General features: G+C 37.9%; 1 protein-coding gene across 2 annotated transcripts in view; it reads right to left on the bottom strand.

Moving 5' to 3' along the window:
- Positions 1-18,498, bottom strand: part of DCBLD1 (discoidin, CUB and LCCL domain containing 1) — a 60,997-nt gene extending 42,499 nt beyond the window's left edge. For both annotated transcript variants that reach the window (XM_063097325.1, XM_063097326.1), the window contains exon 1: positions 18,387-18,498. In XM_063097325.1, the coding sequence (XP_062953395.1) occupies positions 18,387-18,498 (112 nt within the window). The remainder of the gene's footprint in view (positions 1-18,386) is intronic.
- Between the last annotated feature and the right edge of the window lie 312 nt (positions 18,499-18,810).

Here is an 18,810-nt window from a genome sequence, read left to right as displayed (position 1 = left end):
GTCAGTATAGCTTCACATAAACAAAGCAAGAATTTCTGGCCTCAGCGGGAGGAAGAGCAAGCAGAAATCTGGTGAAGAAGGAACTCTCTGAGGTGGTAAAAGAAAGCCTTTCCATCCCAAAGTCCCCCATAGAGAAGCCTCAATTGGGATGTACTGGGAATCTGAAGAACCCAAAGCAGCCCTCTTCCTTCCTTCCCAGCCTCTTCCCCAGCTAGAGTTGGATTCACCTGAAGTCTTCCCTTATTCCACTTCTTTCTTGCCCTGAGGCTTCTAGCCCAAATGGTCACAGAGGTTAAAAGAAAAAAAAAAAAAAAAAAGCTATAGAACTCCTGAATCTATCCCATCTCAGTAGCCAAGGCCTAGGGAAAGGATCCACCCATTATCTGGAACTCCCATGAGATTCCCAGCAGCCCCTTCCAGGGGGATGGATGGGTGAAGCTGACTTGTCTTTAATGGAACAATGGGTTAAGAAATGCCAAGAAGAAATGCCACACAGACAGGTAAAGTAAAACCACTATGAAACCTTGAGTTGTCGAATTTGTATGGTAGGCAATAAGGACCCACAGAATTTTTTGAGTGGGTTGATAACAAAAGCGGTATTAGAAAGGATGATCAACCTGACTGGATAACACTACAGGAACTAGGATGGAAGGAGAACCTGGAATCAGAAGAGTAGTAGGAGGGCTAGGAATGGGGGTAGCTGGAATGGGAAGGAAAAAAAAAGAAAAAGAAAAATGGGGGAATTCACAAGACAAAATCAACAGATTCAGATTTTGGGTGGCTACAGTGGGAAAGACAAGAGGGGAAAAAACACCAAGGTTTTGAATCCAGAAATGTTTGGAACACTGAGGATAATACAGACAGAAAGGGAAACCCAGAGAGGGAGCAAGTTTGGGGGTGAAGGTCATAAGTTTGGCTGTTAAGTTTCAAGTGACAGCTAAATTCCTTGGGCTCTCCAGCAGCTGTCAAAATACAAAGTTGCTGAAAATTAAATAAAAATTATACTAGAGAGAAGTATATTGTGCAGAAGCACATAGTACAAAGGGCTTTGATCTAAAATATGAATTATCTGCCCACGTTTAAAGGCTTTAATAAAAAATCCAATCTCTTGAAAACTGGAAGACATAACCACAGGAGCAGGCACTCCCCACAGGGCTAGTGATACAGTGGCTGTTCCTTTAAAAGAAACAAACATCATAGTTCCCCACCAAGTCCTCCTTTCTCATTTCTATTACTTGTACCACACGATTTTGAGCACCCTGATAGAGCAACCCTAGAGTAACTAGTGTACAAACAACCATGTGTATAAATATACACATAACTAAATCTTTCTAAGCCACCAAGAAATTGCCTGGTCAAACATTTAAATGCCTCATCTTAGGAATATGAAATTCTTTAATAAAAGAAGAGAAAAATTTTTTACAGAAAACACAGGTAAATATAAAATGAAGGGCAATTAGGTGAATCAACCTACAGGAGATTACTATATTCTAAATTTTATCTTTTAAAAAGTGACATGTCATGACAAAGGAAAACCCCACGGTGTCAGTTTTATTCAACCCTGTAATTATGTTTCTTTTCAACCACTTCTACTCTAAAACTCAAGAGGAAACATTTCTCCCAGCAATGCTGGCAGAATGCAGGCAGATTTAAGTTTTCTACATTCCCATCACTACTTTGCCTGGGGATCTGTGCCTCTTTGGGGAAATTTCCCTTTTCTATTAACTGTCAGAATGAAACCCCATGAGTCTTTGTCCTGCCAAAAAAACTGAACTGCGAAGGAACTGCTGAGTGCTAATTTATTAAAAAGCACATTGTCATCAGAAATTGTCATTTCACTCTTGCCTACGGAAGTAGACTATTTTTGGAGATTTCTGTAGCAAGCACTAATATAATTTATTTATTTCGTGGGATTAATTGCATCAGGAATTTTTCACCCTATTGTTCTTCCACAGTTTTGATGACTTCAAAGAACTAGGTAGAAATATGCCAAAGGGGAAAATGAAAAACTGCTAGGGAGAGAAAATGCCTATGGTATCATGTATTGAACAAGGCAGATGAATGCAAAGGAAAAACAATGGACAAGCCCTTTTCCCATGACCTCACTCCGACACTCAGGTAGCCCAACTCTCACAGCCTGACTCTAATTGACAATGACGACAAGGAGGAAGACAAAAGTTATTTAAAAATCTAACAGTTCTTGTTCCATATTTTGTGTATCAATGTTAATATCCTAGTTGTGATATTGTGCTATAGTTTTGCAAGATGTTATCATTGGATGAAACTAGATAAAGAACACACAACATCTCTCTGTATTAGTTCTTACAACTGCATGTGATCTGCAATTATCTCAAAATAAAAAGTTTAATTAAAACATTGAAAAAAAATTTACTAGTCTACTTAAGTTTGGCTGTGTGGGGATGAAGTGAGGAGGATTTTACTATTTTATACTTTTCTGTACTACTTGAGTTTGTGATCCTGTATGTTTCTTCTATTTAAATTTTGTTAGTTAAATAAAGCATTTATAAAAGTTTTCATTGAAAAGATCTATATAGAATAACAACTTATAAAGGAGGACAATTTTATTCTACATTTCTTTTTTAAATTAAAAAACTTTTAATATATTTTTATATTATTATTTGACAATTTTATTCTAAAACCTCTCTGTACCAAGCCCATTATCCAAGTTTCTTATATTTGTCTAAAGAGAGTGAGGTGCTGTGTCTGAGGGGAGCTCATAATATATGACCTAGTTTACAGATGAGAAAACAAAATGTATATTGACTTTCCTTAAGGCTGGTAGATTTCCTCAGACTACAATTTCCAGATATTCTAGCTATGGTTATAGGATTTTGAAGACATTTTTGTCTCAACTCTTTATTTCATTTTGTAACACATGTATATTTGTGTTCAATCTTGAAAATCACCCGAACTCCTGCCCTATCAGATCTCCCTTTAGATACTTTCACAAGATTCCTCTATTAAAAAGAACATCTCTCTAATAAGATGTAATTGACTCTGGCAATGGTCATCGATAGATGGTAAAGCCATTGGACTGAAAGTTGATGAAGAACTTTAAAATGGAGGGATCAGGCTTGCCACCACCTAAACTCATCGATGGATCTCAGCATGACTACAAGTGAGACAAACAGGCATTATGTGTCTCCTGATAGGATAACACATGCTCTGTGCACCAACACCTACGAAGTACTCTTGCCAAAAAGCAAAATATGTGAATCAATAATAATAGACCTTGAATCTCGTCAAGACTTTAGGGCTATCAGTCTACAGGAAATACACAGGATAGAGGCACAAGTTCATTGACACCAGGAGGAAGCCACTAGCTGAATCCAGGCTGTAGGCATTCTAAGTGCAATTGACCCACATTCTTCAACAATGAATTAGATGAAGAAGCACACACATCAGTGTTTATTTTAGATTAAAGGAAACTTAAGAGCCACAATAACCAAGTAAACTTGTTTGAATCCTGATTTGTAAAACCAACCTCTTAAAACCTTTAAAAAAGACAATAGTGCTATTAATATCAAGGAATTATTATTAATTGTATTAGGTTTGATAATGGTATTGAGGTTATGTAAGAAAATGCCATTTCTAGGTATGCCTTCTGATGTACGTAGGGCTGAAATGACATGAGGTCTGGGATATGCCTTGAAATATTTAGCAAAATAGGGGAGAAGCAGGATAAATGAAAAAATATAGGGAAATGTTCATGGTTACTGTAGCTGAATGATGAGGGTTCATAGTTCTAAAAAAAATTAAAATTAGAAATAAAGGTCAATCTTTAAGAGAAAAAATAAGACCATGATTTTACAATTAAACTCTATGTGGTGAGAGGAGGACTGGTGGGCAGTGAGCCACAGTGATGCAGTAGTACACAGTGACAGCTAAATTAAACTGCCACCAACCCAACCTCAAAGCGGGAGAGGGGAGCATAGAAAAAAGAGGGAAGCAGGAAGTTTCGCCACAGGGAATTTGTCTACTCTTCAAAAGCGGCTACTACACAATGTTTATCTTTTTCTTCCTTTGAACTGTAATTTAATTGCCAAAGCACATGATGACTAAACTATGTATCATTTCCTCTTCTCCCTAGAATAAAAGCTCCTTTCCACCATAGTGTATTTCAAGGGTGGTCCCTCCATAATGAGCCTAAATACTGGCATTTGCTTGAAGCCATAGCTGGTTTGTGAGACTGAGCAATCGCTTCCTTAAAACAACTTACAGAAATAAAACTGGCTGTATAAAGTTTAAATTTTGGAAGAAGCCACAAGTACTCATGAATAGTTTAGAACTCCCAAAGTGATCTGTATACGAAATGTAGTTATTTTAATTCTGAACATTTGGAAACAATCTTAGAAAAGAATAATCAAACTATGATATCTCCAAGCAATGTGATATTGAGGAAATTAGTCATGTTTCAGGAGAACGTTTAAAACATTTTAAAACAGAATATATAGTACACACATGGATATGTAATCAAAAATACTTAAAGTATTTATTTCTATGGTATGAGTTTACAAGTGATTTTTATTTTATTTATACATTTATCTCTTAAATATTCTGCAATATGAATATGAGGGCACTTCAAAAAGTTCATGAAAAAAAAAAGAATTAAAAGATAATACGAATCTTTCCATGAACTTTTTGAAGTACCCAAGTACATATAAGTCAAAAAAGTAATATAATTAAAAATACCAAATTCACCTAATGTTCTTTGTAACATTAAAGGCTACTTTAAGCATTTGCCTTATAATACAGACAGGAAAAAGTCTCTGTAAACCTATATGCTCAAACTGTCATCGAAAATTCATACAATAAACAGCTAGAAATTTAGAATACTACAGTTAGTTCTCACTTCAAGGAGCTCACATCCATGAGAAGAGAAACATATTAACAAGTCATTCTTGAGAGTAAAGTGACAGGAACAAAAACAGAGATATGGGTACAATATCTATTCTCCAAATGCCTGAAATTAATGGATATGTCTCTACCTTTTTGCCTTTAACATGAGCTATTCAGCAGGTATGAATGTACAAGCTATTTCTCTAAATAAGCTTAACACAAATCCTAGATGCTTGTCTAATCGAGTCAACCCTTTATTTAGTCTACTGTAATTCCACCCATTAAGAAAGGAAAACAATAACTTCCTTAAAAGACTATTTCCCTTTGATAAGAAATCATGTTCCAGTAACAGAAAAGCAAAATAAGATACACCTGGTATGAACTAAGTTCTGCAATACTAGAAAGCATGATTGGGTTTTTTAAAAAACCTTTTTAACCAAGTTATACTTGTTGGAAAACAATTTGGGTGGAGGAAAAGGAACTGTGCAAAAATATTTTAAGATTGATTTTTAACTAGTTCCTAGAGGAAGAGAGCTGACTCCAACTTTTTTGATTATGACCAATAGTTACAGTACAGATTTGTCATAACAACCCAAATAAGCACATGTGCCTACATATGCGTAAACAACAAACAAAAATGTAATGATACAATTCTTTTATTACATGTATATACATGTACTGTGATATTTCCTAATTTATTCCATTTCATTTCTCATTTAAAGAATGCTGGTTGTGCTTACTGAATTGATTTCAGTTGGACCCTACTAATGGGTCCAACCTGCATTTTTGAAAAGAGTGCTCTATCTAAAATACCACGGGAGTGAAGCCATTTCTAGAAACATGATTTCATTACAGTTGCATCCTTGCTCTTCTGATATTCAAGTTACAACAGGTCTCAGCACATACACAATCATCTATGTGTGGGCGTGAGAAAATTTCTTCCCTTGTCTAAGATCAAGTGAGCTCTGGATGACTACCATCTTTTCAACCGCAAAGTAGAGCTTGCAATTATTACAAAGCTCTTTGTCTGATGGTAAAGCCAATGGATTTCCCAAGGTATCACTAATTCATTCTCACCCATACTATCTTATAAACTGCTCTTCTCCAGTTGTGCTTAACTTTTTACTTTGTGAACTGCCAGAAGAAATGAAAAAACGAGGGCAGAAGGGCCTAAGTGGCTAAGTGAGAATAAAAAGAGGTAAAACAGAAATTGTGAAGAAAAAACAGAATAATTACTCAAAATCTTTAGTTTTCCTGAAAGGAAAATGGATAATAATACTATGCTGGAAAAAGTCACAGCTAGAAACACAAGGTAAAGTTCTGCAAAACTGCCTGATAATCTCTTTCAACCTTATTGTCACCACATATAAAATAGATGCTAATGATATGACTAAGGATCTAATGAAGATGATAATACTTTTGCCTCCACAGATGAAAGACATTTGAAAATAAAATAAAAGGAAACATGAGGGACTTGTCAAAAGTCTCTCCACAGAAACTCTCAACACAACGTTTTCTAAAACTAAAAGTATCACTTAAAATAAGTCAGTTTGAATGTATGAAAACGAAACAAATCACATCAAGAGTTTCTATCTATGACTCCCTATAAAACGTGACTATTTCCATCAGTGTGCAAAGACATCAATAATTTCCATGTTCAGGCATTAAAATGCTTCATAATTTATACCCAATAAAAAGTATTAAAACCTAGTTCAATAATTCTTTAATGTGCTGTAAGTAAAACCAGTGAAAACTCTGTAGTTCTCACCAGTCTTGTACTTCTACTGAAAAGTAAAAGATCATTGAAAGTGTTGTCGGTGTGGGAGAGAAAGGTTTGCACACCTAGCATTTTCTAATTTCGTAAGTTATTTCCATATGCTTGGGAGGTGACAGAGCACAACCCTGGGTTCTGGCACAGCCCTGCTAAATACCGGCTGTGTGGCCTTGGGCAAGTTCTTTCACCTCTCCAAGCTTCAGTTTCATCACCTGTAATATACAGACAATGATAGTGCCCAACTCATAGGATTATTATGAGCATTAAAAGAGATAATGCTAGTAAAGTATCAAGCACAGAGACAACCATATAGTAAGAATTCAAGATATTTTAATTGCACTATTTTTGTTTAAACATACTACACATACTAAAGTATCAAGAATATTGCTTTAAATTAGCTGATGAGGTCTGAATTCCATCACTCATTGGCTGTATGATTGTAAGAAGTTGCCCATTTTGTGTGTATCAATTTTCCTCATCTTTAAAATTACCAACCATAACTGGGTGTGGTAAAGACGAATGAGGCTGTGTGTGTTAAGTGCTTTAAATTGCCAGGAAAGTCTAATTAGAATGCATTTCCCAGTATTTATCTAATGTCCACCTACTGCCAGGTAAGTATATCCCGAAGTGGACACTGTGGTACTAGTCCTTGGGAGATTTACAAGGAGGTCATGTCCTCATCCCCCAAAAAAGAGTTGCAACGTAAATAAGCTCATAGAATCCCACCTTTCTCTTCACCACAGGATACCTCAAAGCCCTTACAGTGCACAGTGAGGCTCTAATAGGGGAAGAAGTTTGCAGCATTTTCCAGGGAACACTTTCCTCACCGAGCATCTTCTGGAAGTAGTGTTCTGTGGGACACACTGGTGAACTCCTGGAATAGGCTCTCACAAGTGGGATGCACATAAAGATACCATAGCAGGACTTCTATGATTAAAGATCTGGTGTGGAGAAGTGGATGTTGGCCTTAGAGATCCAAAAATGATACTGAAATTGTACTATGTGATGCTGAAATTCAAAAGCATGACTTTCTCACCATTGTTATTAAGTTACAAATGCTTTGGGAGCATTGACAACAAATTGGACACTGTGGTTAATAAAAGTTTACTTCACAGATGAAAAATTAAGAAAAAAACTTTTTTGTACAGCAAAACAAGGCTAAGACCACTGTTTTATCTCTGCTGAATAGATGTTTAAAATAAGGAAACTGGTGAAAAGTGGCTGCTGACCTTTACTAATAATGTCAGGATGTTGATGTAATGTCCGAGCTGCTATTGCTTAAGTTGAAGATAAATCAAGAAATCTTTCCTGTCTCTAAAACATGCTATCTTTTCTAACTTTGGTTTCATGTTAAATATGCATACCATCAATATTCAAAAAAGTGTTGTATTGATACTGACTTTTTTCTCCGGAGTCCAGAAAATCCAGTATTACTAAATATAGACGAAGTTAATCCGAGTTTCAGAAGTTAAAATGTAAACATTCTTCCATCACACACGTGTGTTTTCAATTTCACAGATTTTCAGAACATTAATAAGAACCAAAAAGTTATTGGAACAGGAAACACATCATAAAATTGTCAAAGGGCCCTCACTGATAATTAGCATTTACCAAGCATTTACTGAAAAAGGTAACAGATACAGAGTGTTCTAAGAACTTTACATTATCCTATTTAATCTTCATGACAATCATATTTGATAGATGATATTGGCAGTCCCCTTTTTAAAAACTGATTATGAAATATTTCATGTATATACACGCATACATACATACACACACATACATACAGATATACGCACGTAAAGAGTAATATCTCAAACATCAAAGTGTAGATCCCATGGCTTAAAGACAGAACATTTCCATACAACACAATTGAAGCCCATGGCACCCTTTTTTCACCACATGTCCCTCCTATTATCCCAGTCTATGTGTGAAGAAGCTGAGGTCTGAGCAGCAGAGTACCTCAGTCCCTGTGGCTGAGCTGCGATTTGAACCTAGCCTGAACCTAGTCTGAGTCCAAAGACCATAGAAATGAGTCACAGCACGCTAAGGACACCGTTGCCTAAGTCACCCATCACAGAGGTGAAGAAACTGAGGTAGAGAGATTTAAGACATAACCCAAGCTCACATTACTGCTGAGCAGTACATCTGGTATTAAAACCCACATTACGCTTAGTGATTTGTAGCCATATTCTTTTTTCTCAAAATTAACATTAGGAAAATAGTCATGTTTAATTCAGGGCTTCTTGTAAAAATGATGATAGAGAAGTTCTTTCACTCTCTCTTTAATTATTTAAGTACCCTTTACTAGTAGACTATTAAGGGAATAGTCTAATGAGAGACAACTACTTTACTAAAAGTTTTGTTTTTCTAAAAGATGTTCTGTAAATGAAGGTTTCAGTGCATCTCAAACTTCAGAGTGCACACCAGTCACCTGGGGATCTTGTTAAAATGCAGGGCATGGAAATCCTATATTTCCAAAAAGCTCTTCGTAATGATTATTCTGCTGGTCTCCATAAGATATGCTCTTAGTAGCAAGAGACTAAAAGAGCTCTCATTATTAATAGGAATCTTGCAGTGAACCTTTTTAAAAGTTAAACATCCTTAAGATACTATCAGTTTGGTGCTTTAATATCTATTAAATAGTTTGTTTTAACATCAATTCCTAAAATTGGAACACATCTATATCTTCAATTCTCTAATGCTTATTTGTACTTCAGACTTCATTTATAAGTCCAGGACAGGCAATAATAAGTTCCAGGATCTATATTTAAGCCAGGGTGACATTTCTGACACCTAGATAAGAGTGTCAATTTAGGAATCACTTGAGCATACTGTGGAAAATACACAAAGAAATAGGATGAGAAGATTTGTGTGAGCATAGGTGTATGCACCATGTATAAGGAAAAAGCAATCAATGTTTACTGACCAGAAAACAGCAAATCTCAATGGGGAGAGAGGCATCTTATCATGCATCTACTAGATATAAAACCTAAGAGTTGAGAGGACAAAAAACCTTACAAAATGTATATCATGTTCTATAGTCTTGAAAATTATACTGCTTTTGCACATTCCATATTCTGCATTGCTAAATTTATCACAGTGTGATAAGAGCAAATGGTTAGCTACTAATTGAGCTGTTATTTTATTTTTTATTGAAACATAATTGATTACACATATTTGTAGGGTACAGAGTTGACTATCGATACTTGTGTACAATATGTGATGGTTAAATCAGGGTAATGAGCTCATTCTACATTACAATACATAATCATTCTTTGTGTCCCTTAACCAATTTCTCACTGGCCCCCACCCCCTCTGCCTTCTCCACTTCTAGGAACCACAGTTCTGATCTCTCCTTCTGAAAAGTTCAAGAGATTTTTTAAAGTCCTACTATTTCTGTGGCAAATGTGATCCCCTCTAAGAGAAACCAAAGACTGTTAATCTAAAATTCTATTGCATAAGTAATCCCCTAAAACTGTGTTCTGTCAAACTTCTTTCTTCAACCTGGACATGAACATGCAGTGGGTTTCCTTGAAGATGAAGGGCAGAAGACCATCTTCAGGCATTTAGAATTGTACGTCATGTGCCTCTGTTCCACTTCGGACACACAAAGTGAAATTTGCCTGGGGTAAATGATTCAATCTCTCTGAATCTCAGTTACCTTAGTAGCTCTCAAAATTGTTGGGGTTAAATTAGACATAAAAAACACACAATAAATCAAAATACATATGAAGATAGGGATTTGAAAATTTATATATATGAAAAATCTGAATGGACAAACAATAGTGGTGATTGGATTCTTAGACCATTGAGTAGAATGTTGATAGGAAGTATTTTTCTTGAATAAAAGACTATCATTCCACAGATGACTTGCAGATCATAAGACAAAAAGGCAACTTTATACTGGAGGGATCAAGCTGTCACTTTCTGAAGTCACTGATCATTCTTAGCAACACTAAAAGTGGGGCAATACTAACAACAATAATGATAATAATATATGTGTCCTATTGTGATACAATTAGAAGTACATACCACTTTTGAGTACCTTTACCATAAGCGCTTAGCCTGACTCTAACCCAGTCTTTAGATCTAACTTCAGGTTTATACAGAAGTACAGGGGCTAGTGTACCAAGAAAAAGGCACACTACTCAGAAGTAGAAAGTACAATTAAGGTTTCCTTGCAGGAAAACAAAAGTTATGTAAGTGGTGGTCAGTGATAGATTAAAAGTGACTTAAGAGACATACTATCTGCAATGTGTGGACTTTGTCTGGATGCTTGTTTGTACAAACCAATGATAAAAAGATATGTTTAGGATAACTGGGGAAATTTGAATATGATTTGAGTATTAGATGATATTAAAGAATTACTTTTAGTATTCTTAGCTGTGTGCTCATGGCCTGTGATTATGTAAGAAAATGTTTAGAGATGCAAATGAAATATTTAGGAGAAAAATGTCATGAAGTCTTTAATAGGTTTTTTAGTTTATTAATAGATTTTGAAATCGCAAAAGATTTTTAGGCCCTTCTGAGCTAGCAGCAAAAGTAGGTACAGGGCCATTTTTCTATCTGAAGAGTCAGGCCATCTCCTATTTTAGTCTCTTGGCAAAGCAGAAGTTTTCCAGGGACAAAAGAGGAAAAAAAGAGGTAAATTTTGGTTCATGTTACTATAAAAATAAGCAGCCTCCCTTCTAGAATCCTTGAAGTGTTAGCAATTCAATATATGGATCTAAGTTTCCAGTGTTCCCATGGGCTATTAAGTCTCAAAAGTTTTCTCCTTTGGGCTGAAATCAACCACATTTCAATTTGAGGAATTTGTTTTTGTGAAAAGCAATAAAAAGGCTGAATTAAATCCACTCATCCATTTAAAAATTAAGTGATAAAACACAGAGATGGTTACATATTCTCCCTGAAGGAAATTTTATGCACTGGTTATTCAAATTTAACTGGACTTCAAACTTTTAATATCCTTTTGCCTTGTTCTTTGTCAGAAATAATAGTGAAATAAAGTTTTATTTTCATTTCCTTTTTTCAAGAATAGTGTGTTTCATAAAAATCATTTACACACAAGCTTTAGGCACATCCACTAAACACTCTATTACCAGATGGAGCCGTGTAGTACTAATTTCTAAAGATTTCAGTTTTGTGATGAAAGAAAACAAAGGCTGTGTTCTTCTCCTTTGAAGCAAAATGTAAACATGTTGGACACTGAATAACAAGGCTACAGTAGTGGTTATAACTTGAACTGGAAAATGCAGAACATAAAAACGAATGTTTCTCAGTAAAGATGAACTCCAAACAGTCTAACAATTGACAAGTTTGACCACTTTAATATAAATTAAAAATCTCATCTAAGAAGGATCAAGAAATACACCTTACCTTTCTGATACTTAGTACATTTAAACTTATCTTTTCTCAAATAAACTGTGAACAAACAAATTACTTCCGACTTCGTAAGGAAGGAAGAGTTATTTGAATAAAACAAAAGCTTGACAAGACTCAGTTGATACATCAGCCAAAACAAAAATTCCACTTTCCCATTAAACATTCTTCAGTAGCAATAAATGTCTTGAAAATAAGTTCTGGGTTTACCTGAAGGGGAATTCTAAAAATAAATATAAACATGGAATTTTTCCAAATAATATGGTAGAAAACTTTTAATAAAATGTTAAACTGATGAAAAGCAGACTAAGTAGTAGAGTGTGTACCCAAATATTAATTTTATTGCTGTTCATTACATATTACCCATATTTTAGAAATATAATTTTATGTCTAACATTTGAAAAAAGCAAATAGTAGAAGGCACGCAGTATATAAGTGTGTGTGCACACAAGTATTTGTTGTGGGGGAATATGTGTGTATGTATATTCATTTTTTTTTTCTAAAACATGTCCTTAGTAGTTCTATATGCAACATTTTTCTTGCAGGATTATGACAGACATATCAGTACAATGTCATTTATTGATACCCTGCTTTGTTCCACAATTGCTCCACCTTGTAAGCATTAGAGAAGATCTTTGGGAAAGCAGTCAGGAAAGAAAGCCCCAACCTATGAGAAATTTATTCTTTTGTTTTGTTTTGTTTTAAAAGCTCCAGTGCAGCTTTTTTAAAAAGTGGAGATGAGGGCAACACAAAACCAGCTGTTTCTTTGTTTCAGTGTTATCCTTTGCAGCTTTTCCTACAAAAAAAATCCGGATAACCTAAAATTACTGTATATAAGCATATGGAAGATACAAGACATTTCTGCAGATACGGGGTATATTTTCACATAGCACATAGCTTCTAAAGAGATAGTTCATAAAAACTGAGCAATAAACCAAGCAGAAATGACAGGAAACAGTAAAGGTATTTATGACAATATGGCTTAACACAGTGCTAATGTTACAAATGCCTAAATACTGTCTCCAAATGATCTTCGAGGTGAAACTGTCCTCTGATACCCTAGATGTATAAACATCTGCTGATCTTTGGGGACCACTGACTCACCTGGTCCAAATGAGTATATCACCTGCTCCTTTTGTTCTCAAGACAGCCCCACCTAACAGCAGCTTTCCTGCTGTTGCCTGCAAAGGAGTCTCAGAGATCCCAACTCTTTCCACAGTTGAATTTAGTTATTTTCTTGAACACATGTACAGTGTTTCCTCAGCCTTTACAATAGTTATTTATACAATTTGTTTTAAATAACTTAGTGAATATTACCCTTCACCTCATTCCTTCAAACCTCAGCACAAGGGGGCTGGCCGGTTGGCTCAGCTGGTTAGAGTGCAGTGTTGTAACCCCAAGGTCAAGGGTTTGGATCTCCATACCAGCCAGCCACCAAAAAACAAACAAGCCTCAGCCTCTGCACTCAGGCGCTGACTCGGGGAACAGTTAGCAGAAGCCTTTACCTGCCAGGCACTGTACCAGGTGCTAGTGGTGAAGACAGACGCTCAGTCTCATCTCTGCTCTCAAGGATCTTAGGGAATCCCTCCAAAAAACCCCTCTCCAACTCTACTGAAAGGCAAGTTTTGGCAGTTGGTTGTGGATTCAGCTTACGGGGCTCACAGTTATGACTTTATTTCCTCATCAGGTTAGAAATCACCACATGGGTTTTTTTCTCCCATCAATTAAGTCTCTCCTACCCCAAGGCAAACAACTATTTTTTATATACAAAGTAGGGAGTGAACATCTGGAAGATGACATCAACATGACTCTCCAGTTACTAAAAGGCAAAAATTACTCCATAGTCTAATGAAAAACAAATCTGAAATTCCAGCAATATTTTTCTTTTCATCCTAAACGATAGACTTCTAATATACCAGAATGAGTTTCTCTATTTTAAATCCGTACTTACTTTCAGACTTTTTATTTACAAGCAACAGTGTGATTAGACATACAATTTCATTACATTGCCAGGTCTGGATTTTGATTCTCAACTAGAGACAGGTCTGACTCTTAACTAGGTCAGGCACTGTGTTTCCACCACCTTCTCACCCCATCCTCACTGAGCACCCATTCCCTAGTAAGCACCCAGCATGTGCTGGCCACTGCTCAAGGCACCAAACTCCTCATGTACCTTCTAGTGCAGTAGGGAGAGATGGGCAAATTAAATAAAAGGGTAAATTATATACTATACTGTGTTGGAAGAGGGTAAGTGCTCTACACAAAACTGGAGGCACGGAAAGGTATATGAAGTTCCAGGAATGGAGAGAGAGTTTCAGTGGTTAGAAAAGTTGTCCCTGACAAGTCATATGGATATTTGGGGCAAGACTGTTCCAAGCAGAGAAAACAGTATATGCAAAGGCTCTAAGTTGTGCAGAAATAGCAAGAAAGCCAGTGTAGCTGTTATGGGGGAGCATGCTAGGGAATGAGGTCAGAGAGGCAGTGGGGGAGGCAGAACAAAGAGGCTCCCATATTTGTCAAATTAATAGTAATAAACAGTAATGAATAGTAAGATAGCTTACATTTATTGAGCTCTTACTATGTGCTAAGTGCAATGCCAAATAGTTTATGTGCATTATCTCCTTAATAAAGAAAAATAACCAACCATTCTATGTATAGAGTTGACTTTATGTTTTAGGACACACATAAAGGTAAGTTAAAAACTCTATAGGATATATTTCCCTGAACAAGTTTTTTTCTGCCTTACAATGACTAAAACCGTTGCCAAAGGCTGCAATCAATATAATTTCCCCATGCATCTTCAAAATAAAAACATAATTCTTCATAAATGTCAGACGTTTTACTTATTTCCAAGTTCTATTTTTTAAAATGATTCTCAAGTCGGTTTCAGTACCACAAGATTAAAGTTTCAAATTATGAGATGAAGTTAATAAATACAGTTTGGAACATTATTCAGAGTTCAAACTCCGCTTTAAAAACATCCTTTAACATAACTCTCTTTTCTGAAAATATATGGCATAACTTCCTGTTTCTGAGTGTTAAAAATTACACCCACCAGAGCCAACAGATTTTGCACATTTTGTTCTGCTAGCATGCCCCCTTTATGCTGCACTGTCATTTAAAAGGCATCCTTACAAGGGAGGGGGAAAGGGCCACAGAAATCAATTACAATGGTAAATGAAAAAAAAAAAAAAAAAAAGAAAGAAGCAGAGAAAAAAATAAAATAAAAGGCATCCTTACATATAGAAATAAGCATGCCAATAGAGCTGGCTTGATAAATTTAATTAGTGGAAGTAGCAGATGTACCTTCATAAAGAACTTCGGTAGGCCTTTTATTACTTAGTTTTCACTAAATAGGAAATCATTTGAGAATATCTTTTAAACACAAAGAGGTCACTCAGTTCAACTCAAGAAAAATTTATTGAGCACATCTGTCAGATTAGGAAGACATGCCCACAGTCCCAGTCACTGCCCTCAAGAACTTACAGTCTACAGAATTGTCCCAATCGCAGACTTGCCCCTGTCCAATTTAGACAAGGGGTCTCGGGAGAGTGTAAACACTGGTGCAGAAGGTACCAGAAGAAACTCGTACTTGCTTTTGAAAAAGACACTCACCTAAAACATCATATCAGCTAATTCCATGCCTAACCATAAAAATGACTGATGACTTAAAAGCAGGCCTTCTAATAGTAACAAATTAAGAGTTGGGCAGAGGTTTTTAAAGCAATTTGTAAGTATCCAAGATTTTAACCTACACGTTGAAGTTTTCTCAAAGATCAACTGCTCATTTTTATCCTTCACTAATACTTAAATCATAAGGAGGAAATCTTTAACACCCATTTGCAAGTATTTTGGTGAAGAGAGAATTAGGGATTTTTAGTTCACACAAATTCATCACATGAATTAAGGGTATTTTATTCTACAATACTTATATCAAGGTAATAAGGCTGGACTAAATCCAAGCCTACATATTTATATAAATTGAATCAAAACTAATGATCAATTTACATTTCATATTATATAAGGTCAAAAAATCATGTGAAACAATCCATGTAAATATCTAACTTTAGTTAAGTGTGTTCAGAGGAACAGGGCATAAAAAGGAGCTGAAATAAGCCTAAACCAAGCCTTTTGACCAAGCAAGCCCTAGTACCTGGGGCCTGGCAGTCTGAGAACACTGGGAGGGGTGGACACATTTTTAATAAATTGAACAAAAGCATGATACTATGTAGGTAAGCAGCAGTGGTACAAAGGAACCAGTATACCTTCATGAGGTCACCAGACTCTAATGAACATAAAAAATTTAGATAACTTCATTGACTGGGCTTATACATATTTAGGTATATTTCAGGAAACAAAACACGATGAGTAAAAGTCTAATAACATCTGTGACACAAGTGGGTAGCATTTTAACACAACTCTTAACAAAATGTTTCTGTCCTCTCAAAGCTGATTAGAATCAGAACTACCTGGGGGAACTTTTTAAAAGTGCATATTCCCAGGCCCCACCCACTGGAAATCCTGATTCAAAATAAGGGACTGGAGCTTTATGAAGCTTCCAGAGAGATTGGTGATCAGACAGGTTGGGAGCCTAGGAAGCCAAGAAGCACCACACTAAGCTAATTCCAAGAACAATGAAGGTTAATGCAATAAACAGTATTTTCTTCTCACCAAAAGCAGACTATTATGCTAAGGCTGCCCTCTTATCTCCTTAACACTGAGAGCACTAATATCATTTATGACCACCATCCAACTACATAGCATATCTCGAGACCTAAAGACTTAAAAAATAAGTGACCAAATGCTAGTTGGGAGAATCACGGGTGGGAAGTATTAAAAAATCATTGATTATGCCTTTTCACTCAAGAGTAATCAGCACTGGAGGTCCCACATTTTTTTTTTTTCAGTAAATGTCCCAAGTCTAAGCTTTATGTTTTGTGTATGACTGAACACTTTTTGTCTGTTCTTTTGACATTCTAAATATACAGGATGTTCCATGGAAATTCAAATGACAATAGTTTCTTCCATCAGTCAACAGCAATAAAGCCTCAAATTTGAAGTTCTATAAAAATACAATTACACTTGTTCCCAGAGAACTGCTCTATAAAGTGCCCAGTCAACCGCCTGGATGACTATATAAAAACCTGAAACTTCATTTGGAAAGATAGGTGACAGCGTTCGCCAGATTAGTATAGGGACACCCTGCTGGAATGATTCACAGATGTACAGTATTGAAGGGGGATCTTCAAACAGTGACTTGAGAAAAAATTTTTTAAAAAATCCATTATAAAAAACTATATATTTAATAAAATCTTACATATTTATTAAAATTTTATGATATGCCTAGTATTGTACTATAGTGACTCTAGACGAAATAACTTTAGGGCTTTTGTTTTTGTTTTACAAATTGAAATGTAAGTACTTAGGAATCACTACATCTTGAGTATCGATATTGAGACTGGAATGCATGCACGGTTCAGTGAAAAAATGCCAGCATTTGGTTTAGTTTTTTTGCTTGTTTCACCAGAAAGCACGGTGGAGGTGAGCTGTCAAAGTAGTCTGGAGAAACTCACCACAGTTAATAGCCTCTGTTATATGGGGACAGGGCAGGGGAGGAGAGGAAACAAGAGCCAAAACACTCAGCAGAAAGCTGGCCCTTGCAATCAAAAAGAAAAAAAAATCTAATTAACGAGGATTAATGAAGTACAGCCACCTAGGGCTGGTAGAACAGCCTCCTGCTTTAATCCGGTGGATAGGCAGAGCGTAACTCGGTTGTGGGTTAATTAAGTCCAACTTGAAGCCAAGGGCCAGGTCCAGAGAAAAAGCAGCCTGGTCGGGAGTCGACGCGCTCAAATGATTCCAACTTGGGGCGCAAGCAGGACACTCGTGAGGAGGCGGCGGCACTGTCTGCCCGTCTGCTTCCGAGGCCAACCTCGGGAAAACATTCCCCAGCCATTCCGTGCAAGGCGACAAACGCACACGCTAGGATTCCGACGCCTCACGGGGTGGGCCTGGCGCCCAGCTGCTGAGCAGCTTTGTCAGAAGGAGGCGGGAGAGAGTCGTCCCCGCACACGACCTTCCCCTAAGGCGACCCTTGGCCGTGTCACTTCTCTAGGGGCCGGCAGCGTCAGGAACTCTGGGAACGAAGTAAACTGGGCTGGGGGGCGGCGAAGAGAGAAGGTGGAGAGGCGCCCAGTTGATTCTCTTGTTTGGGGGGAAGCGATCCCGAATGCAGTCACTCATCTTACCCCGCGGCAGAGCGGACTCGGCGGGTGCAGGCGGCGCGTCCGACTCCCCCCCCGCGCGCGGTCCCCCCAGGCTCGGCCGCGGCGCCCCGAGTCCCGCCGCCCACCGGACGCGCTACACTCACCCAGCTCCTCCGCCTGCAGCCGGAGCGGGGCGGCGACGGCCAGCAGCAGGGCCAGGAGGCCGGGCCCCGCAGCCGCCGCCCGCGCGCCGCCGCCACGGGCGCCGGGCACCATGGCGCCGCCGAGCGCCAGCTTGGCAGGCTCGGCCTCCGCTCGACGGGCCCTGCGCCACCGCTGCCCGGGCCGGGCCGCCTCCTCCGCGGCCGAGCGCGGCTTCGGGACCCGGCGCAGCCACTGTCCCGCACGAATCCCATTGGGGCGGCCCTGGGCCCAGCCCGGCGGGGGCGTCTCCTGCCCCGCCCCGCCCCGCCCCGCCCCGCGCCTGCCCCCAGAGGAGGAAGTCGCGCTCCCAGGCGGCGACCCGCGGCGGGGCCAGAGGCGCGCCAGGCGCCGCCCGCGCCCCGCTCTAGGTATCTGGCGCTCCCT

Source organism: Cynocephalus volans, chromosome 5, assembly GCF_027409185.1.
Source record: "Cynocephalus volans isolate mCynVol1 chromosome 5, mCynVol1.pri, whole genome shotgun sequence".
In the NCBI taxonomy this organism is placed as follows: domain Eukaryota; kingdom Metazoa; phylum Chordata; class Mammalia; order Dermoptera; family Cynocephalidae; genus Cynocephalus; species Cynocephalus volans.
The sequence above is the reverse complement of the archived record's forward strand: the minus strand, read 5'-3'. Positions and strand labels throughout refer to the sequence as shown.